This window comes from Octopus bimaculoides, chromosome 15 (genome assembly GCF_001194135.2).
Source record: "Octopus bimaculoides isolate UCB-OBI-ISO-001 chromosome 15, ASM119413v2, whole genome shotgun sequence".
In the NCBI taxonomy this organism is placed as follows: Eukaryota; Metazoa; Mollusca; class Cephalopoda; order Octopoda; family Octopodidae; genus Octopus; species Octopus bimaculoides.
This window is the reverse complement of record NC_068995.1, coordinates 51,124,879-51,134,902: the sequence shown is the minus strand read 5'-3', so window position 1 is coordinate 51,134,902 and position 10,024 is coordinate 51,124,879. Positions and strand designations below refer to the sequence as shown.

Here is a 10,024-nt window from a genome sequence, read left to right as displayed (position 1 = left end):
GGTAAGATAGAGAAAAAATCAGAGTGTGAAAACAGTGATTGTGTTTAACATATTATAATGGTTAACAATACAAGAGATATAGAATGTAATAAGAGAGCCATTCAAGTGATATACATGGCAATCATTTTAGATAATTGTATCATGTTCTTTGTCATTTTGTTTTCTGATTAAAAGACAGACAATTAGTTAATCTTCATGAGTGAATTGTAAAATCTAATTATTTATATATATTTACAAAATACAATATTAAAGAGGCATGTACTGAAGGTGTCATTGTATATCTATTGAAGAATTATGAACTAAAGAAAGCAACGCAAACACTCGTGTGCATGTATGTGTGTGTAAGTGTATACATACACACACATGCATACATGCATACAAACATACATACATGCATGCATGCATACATACATATACATATATAGGAAAGTTCAGGTAAGTACAACTTACCCTTAGAATGAAGGGCAGATTGTATGATGCTTTTGTCAGAACTGCAATGCTGCATGATAGTGAAGCATGGATCTTGAATGCAGAGGAGTTGAGAAGTGAGCATGCACTGTTGCACATGCAATGTAACTGTGTAAAGAAGACATAGTACAAGTGTACTAAAAACTGAACATAAGAGGAATCAGATGTACATTATTTACATTATTTACATTTGACAGATATTTGTTGTTAACACGTTTCCGCTGATACACCCTCCAGCCTTCATCAGGTGTCTTGGGAAAATTTCGAACCTGGGTCCTAAGGTATTTTTCGATGATGTTATTATTATTATTATTATTCAGATCACTGCCTGGAATCGAACTCGGAATCTTGGGGTTAGTAGCCCATGCTCTTAACCACTACACCATATGCCCGTGGGCAATTATGGAGTGAATTTTAGGGTTTATAAAAAAATACCTTAGGAATGAGAACCCAGGTTCGAAATTTCCCCAAGACACCTGATGAAGGCTGGAGGGTATATGAGCTGAAACATTGTGTTAACAACAAACAAGATGAGGACAAATATCCATCAAATGTAAATAATTCCTCATCTCTTAAATATAGAACTGAATCAGATGTAGTATGCAGGAAAGAAGACTGCGCTGGTATGGACATGCAATGTGCATGAATAAGAACAGCCACACAAAGTGCAGATCACTAAATGTGGACAGAACTCACACAAGATGGAGACCTAAGAAGACACTGTTGTTAACACATTTCAGCTGATATGATTGAAAGAAGTAAAAGAAAGATAAAAGATTGTTCTGGTTTGACTGAGTAACTGATTGCCATGTGCTGACGGTAGGAGACATCCATTGTCTAAGAGAAGATGAAGAAAGATACATGAATAGATCAGGGCTGGATTAAGATCCATAGACCCTAAGCAATTAAAAGATTTTAGTGGCCCCATACAATTATAATTCAAAATAAAACAAAATTAGTTGTAAGATAGAAAATAATGCTTATTTTTGTATACTTCCACTTTAATTAAATTCTAAAAGTTTTCTTCTACTGTTTTTTTTTTAATCACAAAGTTTTTGATCAAATCCTCAGAATTAATCTTACATAACACATCTGTTTCTATACTTAGTAGAGATAAAACATCCTGAATATTATTTGGGATAGTTTAAAGTGATTTCTTTAGTGCCATAAGCCATTTACCATTTCTTTAGTGCCTCGCTTCCCTTGATGGCCTAAACATGTGCTTATCTTGCTTAATTGTTAATCCAGCACTGGAATAGGTGGCAATCAGATCAGATGCATGTTTGATACATTATTAAGGAAAATAAATAAATGAAATATTTACGATATAAATATCATAAGGACAAGTAAATATAAAAAATAAAAGAAAATAAATAAAACCAAACATAAATAAAGACTTGTGTTTATTTTAGCCCAGAGCAGAGATTTTATTTTAAGGTGCTCAAATTATTTATCTTCAGCCCTTCAGCTCAGTTAATCCCCTAACAACAATGAATTCTATAAAATAATCGTGTTTAGTAATCCCTACAGATCCCCTTATTTTCTAAAACAAGATAAAGATATGCAAAATCAACAACAACAACAAAGACTTTCAATGATGTTATTAACAATTTAGTTACATTTTTATATACTTTTACAGGTCTTGTTTTTTGAGGTTTTTTTTATTTACTTGCTAATAATTTAAGGAGATAACAAAATTAATTTACACACACACACACAACACATTACACTCGAGATTGGGAAACCCAACAGTGAGCAATGTTCTAAATAGCTTACTAGGATTAAAATGGCCAGTCTTCTGGATAACCATTTTGTGTGACTGACAATTGCTGAATGAAATTGTGAATATATATATATATATATATATATGATGATGATGTATGTATAAACACACATACATACATACATACATACACGTATATTCTTGATGGTTCTCTGAAATGAGATGAAACTGCTAAATAAATACTTATCCGAAATTCTTACAATCTCCTTTTTATATAAATATATATACATATATATATTGTTGTGTCTGGGGAGAGTCATTTTCTTATTGTGCCTTAAAATTTCCACTTATTTCTTATTTTTATTTTCCTAAAATTTTCGTTGCGTCTTGCAACCTTTTTAATAGTCTTGACTCTCATATATACATATATGTGTGTATATATATATATTGTTTGTTTGTGTGTGTGTGTGTGTGTGTGTGTGCGTGCGTGTGTGAGTGAATGTATCTTTGGATAGACAAGCAAGAAAAACAAGTACTTGATATTAGTGGTAGACGCCTTTATCAATTTATTTAAATCTGACACTTCACTTCATTGCAACTCAAGAGTTTCTTGTTGCTATCATATTCCTGAAGATGGTTTATGAGGACATGATAGCAACAGAAAACTCAGAGCAGTAATGGCATAAAGATTTCGCTTGGAAAAAATGTGTGCATATGTACGTGTGTGTGTGTGTGTAATATGAAGAGGTGGGGAGTGTAAAGAGAGATAAAGAGAGCTTTAACATTAGACATGGAAGATAGGTGCACCTACTAGGCCCGATGAGAGTGAGGGAGCATAACTCCTCTTTGGTACCCCACCACATATTTTTCTGAAAAAAAAACCCCACTTTTTTCTTCCCTTTTCTTAAATAAAATTTTGCAAAGATGGAGTTGAATGCAATTATGTTGATAAAATTTAGAAAAATAATAACATATATTTATTGCAAATATACAAATGAGAAATTTGTCTCATTTATTTTAATTTTAAGATAATATTTTTCTTTTGAAAATTAGTATTCAGCATTTTGTATACGCACTATGAAATTTAATAAAAATTAAACTATAATTACTATATGTATGCCGTATTTCCTGATATTAGCCATTGTGACAAAAATATACTCCCAAAGTTGCTTGTTATACAATGGGCAACACTCTCGTATATCACATAAATACTGAGGCGATGAGCTGGCAGAAATGTTAGCATGCCGAGCGAAATGCTGAGCGGTATTTCATAAGTCTTTATATTCTGAGTTTAAATTCCGCTGAGGTTGACTTTGCCTTTCATCCTTTTGGGGTCAATAAATTAAGTACCAGTTGCGTACTGGGTTTGATCTATTCGACTGGACCCCTCCCCCCAAATTTTGATCACATAAATATTACATTTGATAGCATAAAAGACGCACAGTGACATAAGATACACTCCAAATTCAGCAATGCGTACTCAGGGAAAATAAGTTTTCAGTGCTTTAAAACTTTTGGGAGACCCAATTTCACATATAGGACCTGGGGAAATTTTTTAAAAACTTTTTATTGTCATCATTGTGTCTACCCCTCAAGATCAAGAATGGTGGAAGACAACAATAAAATGTCTAAAAATTTTTCCAAATGAGACAGGTGGTTCCAGATGAAGGATCTCTTCTAGGCTGTTCCTTTCTATCTTTTCTGTGCCTCCTCTTGTTCAGCAATCCGACTGGTCTCAAAAGTTGTTAGTTCCTCTTTGATGATGGATCTCTGCACTCCTAGTTTTCAGTGTTTCTTTCTTGAAACAAAGATGCCTGTGTGTGATGTTGTTTAATGTGTACTTGCTGCCACACTCCAGGATTCATGCAGACCTTCACAAATCTGCCAACTGGACCCAAATGGCAAGGAAACCAGTACAATTGAAGTGGTCAAATCTGTTGCAGCCTTCATCTGCCGAGTTATGTAACTTCATCCACCTGATCTGCCATTGGGGTATCCAGAGTGGAATACATCATCTGGGATTTGAACACAGAGATGTGGAAGAGCCACTGAGATATAATTCTGGAAGACATTTAGCCCATTCTCTGTCACAAGCAGTCAAAAGTTGAAACTATATTTTATCCCAGAGTATTAAAGAAAAAAATGTATGATTTTTAGGGAAAGAGCAAAGGCAACTGAATCAATTCCAGGACATGTTTAATGATGATAATAATAATAATAATAATAATGTCATTCGACCGTTAATCAGTGCTGACTAAACAGAACTTTAGTCAAAGGAGTCTCAGCTGTCATTATCCAGTCGTGTTGTATAAATGGGATTACATTATTCTTTTACTTCTTTCAGTCATTGGACTGTGGCCATGCTGGGATACCACCTTGATTGGTTTAGCCAATCAAACTGACCCCCAGGACTTATTTTTTTAAATCGGGTGCATAGTATATCAGCCTCTTAAGACGAATTGCAAAGTTATGTGGGTATAAACAAACCAATATCAGTTGTCCATAAGTGAAGGGACAAACACAGATATGCACATGCACAAATATATATGTGTATGTAAATATATGACAGGCTTTTACAAAGTTTCCATCAACCAAATTCACTCACAAGGCATATGTCAGCCTGGGGCTATAGTAGCAGACACTTGCTTGAGGTACTGTTTAGTGGGACTGAACCTGAAACCACATGGTTGTGAAGTGAACTGCTTAACCACAAAGCTATACCTGTACCAATGCCCAATGTATCCTTTTTTAAGATTTGGGTGTTACTTTAATCGGACAGAGCAACCACAGGAGGTTCTCTAGTTGGTACGTACCTAATATTTATTTTATTGGTCAGTCAATATTGATTTCAGTGTGATTTGAACTCAGAACATAGAGGGATGAAATTAAATACTGCCAGGTGTTTAATCTGGTACTCTCTCATTTCTTCTACTCCATTGTCTTGAAAATAATAAATTAAATAATTTATTTTCATCTATTTCTTCTCTCCTCATTTCTATAACCCCTGTCTCTGTATTTAGATTCTAAACTCTCTCTCCCTCTTTCTCTACTTCTGTAGTTCCTCTCAGAATTCCCACCTCTGTCTCCTCTATCTCTAAATTCTCTGCTATCACTCCGAGAATAATTCCCTCCCCTTTCAGAGCCAAACCTGCCATCTTTGTGTTGAAAATCCCTATTCTTTTGGTGGGAGCTGTCTTTGTAGTCCCATTTTTTATATCCACTGTTACTATCTGAATTGACAATAATTGGCTTCTTAAACGGCCGGTCCCTACCGCCAAAACGCAATTGCCCTGATTCTTTATTTCCACCAAAGCCTCCCCCAAGTCTACGAGGAACCCAGTTTTTCAAAATTCGTTCCCGTTCAAAGTCAACGAATATTTCAGAGCCATCCAGCAGAGATTTATTCGCTTGAACGAAGGCCTTTCGTGCGGAATACTCCTCTTCATACTCTATAAAACCATAACCTCGTGTAAATCCTGTAACAATATCTCGGATAAGACGTAACTGCTTAATTTGGCCGTATTCGCTGAAACATCTACGGAGGCTGTTCTCATCAGTTTTCGGGTTCAGTCTGGAAGCAAAAATTGTCCTGCTAGGATCTCCAGCAACCTGTTTGTTAGGTTTATATTTACAACTGAGAGCTCGCACTATGCCATGGTCATGGGCAACATCGTCTGTTCCATCGATACTCCCTGCCATAAGGGGGTCATACACGTGAGCTATAGGGGACCAAAGATCCTCTGCCATTTTTCTAAAATAAAAACAAAAGAAAGTATAAAAGCAAAGGAGTGAAACCAACCCAACATAATGAATGACAAAATTTTCTAAATTTTTAAGGCCATTGACTCAAATTTTACTAACAATAGGTCTCTATGCAGTCACTCGAACTGTTAAAAAGAGCAACTAAATCTCCTTCAAATATCACCCTAGCAAAGAGAAGGGTTATGCACTGAGAATAAGAGGTGGAATTTCACAGAGATTTTGAGAAAAAATAACATATAGTTTCGTTTATTTCACTTTCAAAATAGATTCTAATGCTTCAGGTAAGTTATTTTCTTTTCATGAAGTGCATCACTGAAAACTCTTAAATTAGGGTTTTGAACATATCAATAAATATTTTAAAACAGACAGATTTGTATAAAGGAACCACAGGTAGTCTCAGATGTGTTGCTATCAAAAGGCTTAATATCAATTCAGAGCATAGAGCTGGTGTTTATATTGTGAAATGTACGATATTTTCATTTCATCAGTTAAATCCAAAGTTATGTCCCTTTAACACAAAGTTTTTCCAATTTTGCACTCAAGTTAATGGTGAACTGATTCTGAGACCCAAGTTTAACTTCCATTTTTAAGTCATTTCACTTTATTTACGTCCTTAACACTTTCCAAAAAACATTAATGATATCAAATTTACTGTCTAAAAATTTGAAGCATTGTGCCAAAATTATTTAGTGAGAAGGTATGGATGTCTTTTCAACTAGTCATTGCACATTAAACTGCCATGCTATAAAATATATTGTTTTGGTGGGACATAAACAAACATTACTGATGCCAAAGCAGCCTCAGTGTGAAAACAAATGGAAAGTCACAGAAGGACATGTGTATGTGTGAGAGCGAGGGAGGCTTCTGTATAGTTTCTGTCTATCAACTTTCACCCACAAAGCATTTGTTAATTTGCCATGCAGTTTGATCAAACTAAGAACCATGGGGTTGTGAAACAAACTTCTTAACAACACAGCCATACCTCATCCATCATCAACATTTAACATTTGTTTTCCATACCGGCATGGGTTAGATGGGTGGACAGGAACTGGCAAGGCCAGGAGCCACACCAGATTCCATAGCCTGTTTTGGCTTGCTTTCTACAGCTCATGCCCTTCCTAACACCAGCCACTTTGCAGAGTGTACTGGGTGCTTTTTACATGACACCAGCACCCACACCAATGCTTTTTGTGTGACACCTTGGTTTTAGGATCTCTAAACAGTAAAATTTTCAAGAAAACTAGATGCTAAATTCTTAGCTTACCAACTGGTTTTGTATTTTTCTTTGTTGCTAGATTTTTCAATCCAATTGACACAAATAGAAATGTGTGAATGTCTTTGTCTAAAAAAAAGAAAAGAAAAATGAAATGAAATCACTACATGTGTGTACACAGGACTGTCTCCTCTCTCTGCCTTTTCTACCACTACTGTAGTGGCCTCTGCTCTTTTGAGATGGCTGGTCTTGTGCCACCTCTGCCCAAGTAATCTCAACACATGCAACCCTCTTCCTTTTGCCACCTGTATTGTGCTTCCATCAGCCTAACCCCTTACTCAACTACTATACCCAGTCCTTCCTCCTCAGGACATTGGCTCTCTACAAAAACCATGAGCACAGCCTCTTCCTACACACCAAACCAATAAATGATAGCACATTAACTATATGTTGTGGAAGGATTCCAACCACCCACCAGGTGACTGAAGGTGAACTGACTCAGTGTTATAAAGTAAAGAATTGTGAGTTATTGGCAATTCAGGTTGGTAAGCAGTTCAATGCAAGCTGCTGATATAGAACATTGAGTCTCGTGTAATATTATTTGCAGCGCAACATGTTGTTGTTGTTTATAGTTTCAGCTTTGAGCTGCGGCCATGCTGATGCACCGCCGTGTATATACTTTCTTTCTCAATGCTTTGTTAAATTCTATATCCAACATACAAGGATATAAAAGTGGTAACGAGGATGAGATACAAACTCTCACAGGAAATTCCCATGGAAGTATTGTACAACATGTTTGAGGTACCAACACCCAAACAATTTGGAACTACGCGTTTTAGCACCAGAAAACGGAAAAGAGAGGAAACACTGGAATTGATCCCTAAGCATAAGAGATATTAAAACTTGGAGCAGAGTTCAATTCTCAAAAGAGGAGAAGACAGGAGAGACTGATTCTAAAAAGGGGAGCTGTTGTGGAAGGATTCTGACCCTGCTCTCCAAGTGACTGAAGGTGGACTGACTCATTGTTATAAAATAAAGAACTGTGAGCGATTGGCAGTTTGGGTTGGTAAACAGTCCACTGTGAGCTGTTGATATAGAGTATTGAGTCTCATTTAATATTAATAGTAGTGCAACGTGTATATATTTTCTCCCCAACAGCTTTGTTAAATTATATATCCAACATACAAGGATATAAAACTATACTTAAAAACAGAATGGGATAAGAGAAATAGATACAAGTAGTGTTGAAAGGGTGTTAGTGATGTACCCTGAATATATTACTTTGAAACCATGTATTTATCAGCATTAGAAATCAAAGGAAGAGGAAAAGAAAAAAATACTTCAAAAGATAATCATTACATTTTCAACTAGAAAATTCTGTTTTGTTGAACTGAATTGACTTTGGCATTAACTAGTGAGGCAGATAAAATATAACCAGATTCAGAGGTCAATTACAAAACACAAAAGATATTTATTGATAGCCACTGCAATTGTGGCTGTCAATAAAGATCTTTTTTAGTTCATCTAACCACTCCTAAGACAAATTAATCAGGGAAAATTATATATATGTACACACACACACACACACACACAACTTTCTATTTGTTTTAATCATTTGACTATGGCCATGCTAGAGCACTGCCTTGAAGGCTTTCAGTCAAACAAATCAACTTAGTACTTAATTTTTCTACTTCATTTTTTAAAAATCTGGCACTTACTCTATCAGTCACTTTTTCTGAACCACTAAGTTATGGAGGGCATAAACAAAGATAAAGACGTTGGTAATGCAGTCCAGTCATTTAGAGGTTCTGAGTTCAATCCCAGGCAAAACACCTGAAGAAGGCTGGAGCGTACATAATCAAAATGTAGAGAAAGCAATAATCAAAATGAAGACATCATTTTGACTACTGTAACATAACCTGTGACTATCATATTTTACCAAACCCAAAAGGACAAAAAGCAAAGACAGGTTCAATCTCAGCATGTCATCATGGAGAAATGAATGGTAAAGTTGAAACCTGTACAATTTGAACTCAGAATGTAGAAGGCCAAAATGAAATACTATAAGACAGTTAAAAATTAGGGACCAAGAAACCAGGTGAAGGTATGCATTGGTAAAATTATACTGTGAAGAGAGAAGAGGAATTTGTTGTTTCAGAGTTATCTAATTATTTGGGAGAGAGAGAGAGAGAGAGAGAGAGAGAGAGAGAGAGAGAGAGAGAGAGAGAGAGAGAGAGAGAGAGAGAGAGAGAGAGAGAGAGAGAGATGACAAATTTCCCTTTTTCTTAGAATAAACATCCCCAAAGCATTAGATTCCTCTGCTACTCACAACATAGAAATTCATCCAAACACATGAATTTCACTGTAAGACATAGCTGAACACCACTGATTCTTCAACTACGAAGGCCTCTGCTGGTCAGGTTTGCCGTGTATTTGCATCCATTTACACAGGCTTGGGTAAAGGATTTCCCCTTCACACACCACTGATGCTGTGGCCCCAAAGAGAAAAGCAAGGCTGATACAGCTGGGCATCAGTGTTGTCATGGAAACTGCTGATAGAAACCAAAGATCCAGAACAAATACCACAAGGCATAACCTGTTCTGCCAGTCCACTGCGCTGAATTGAGATCATTTCCACTTTTCTTTTATCAACCTCCAAAATGATGTAAAACAAAGTTGACCTCAACGAGATTTGAACTCAGAACGCTGAGAAGTACTCTGTAAAGCAGCCCATCCAATGCTCTAACAATTTTAAAATAACAGAAATAACAATATTGATGAAGATTTCTTTTCCTGAGGCAAAGCAGTTATTTAAGAGGAAGATGGAGGGGGGGGTGACGATAGAAGGAGGAGGTAAT

General features: G+C 36.0%; 1 protein-coding gene across 3 annotated transcripts in view; it reads right to left on the bottom strand.

The window, feature by feature from the left end:
* The window catches only part of LOC106870800 (U11/U12 small nuclear ribonucleoprotein 35 kDa protein), a 32,672-nt gene that overhangs the window by 18,504 nt on the left and 4,144 nt on the right, over positions 1-10,024 (bottom strand). For all 3 annotated transcript variants that reach the window (XM_014917017.2, XM_014917016.2, XM_014917015.2), the window contains exons 2-3: positions 7,218-7,295; positions 451-5,942 (exon numbers count right to left, since the gene is read on the bottom strand). In XM_014917017.2, the coding sequence (XP_014772503.1) occupies positions 5,162-5,938 (777 nt within the window). In that variant the 5' untranslated portion in view covers positions 5,939-5,942; positions 7,218-7,295 and the 3' untranslated portion in view covers positions 451-5,161. The remainder of the gene's footprint in view (positions 1-450; positions 5,943-7,217; positions 7,296-10,024) is intronic.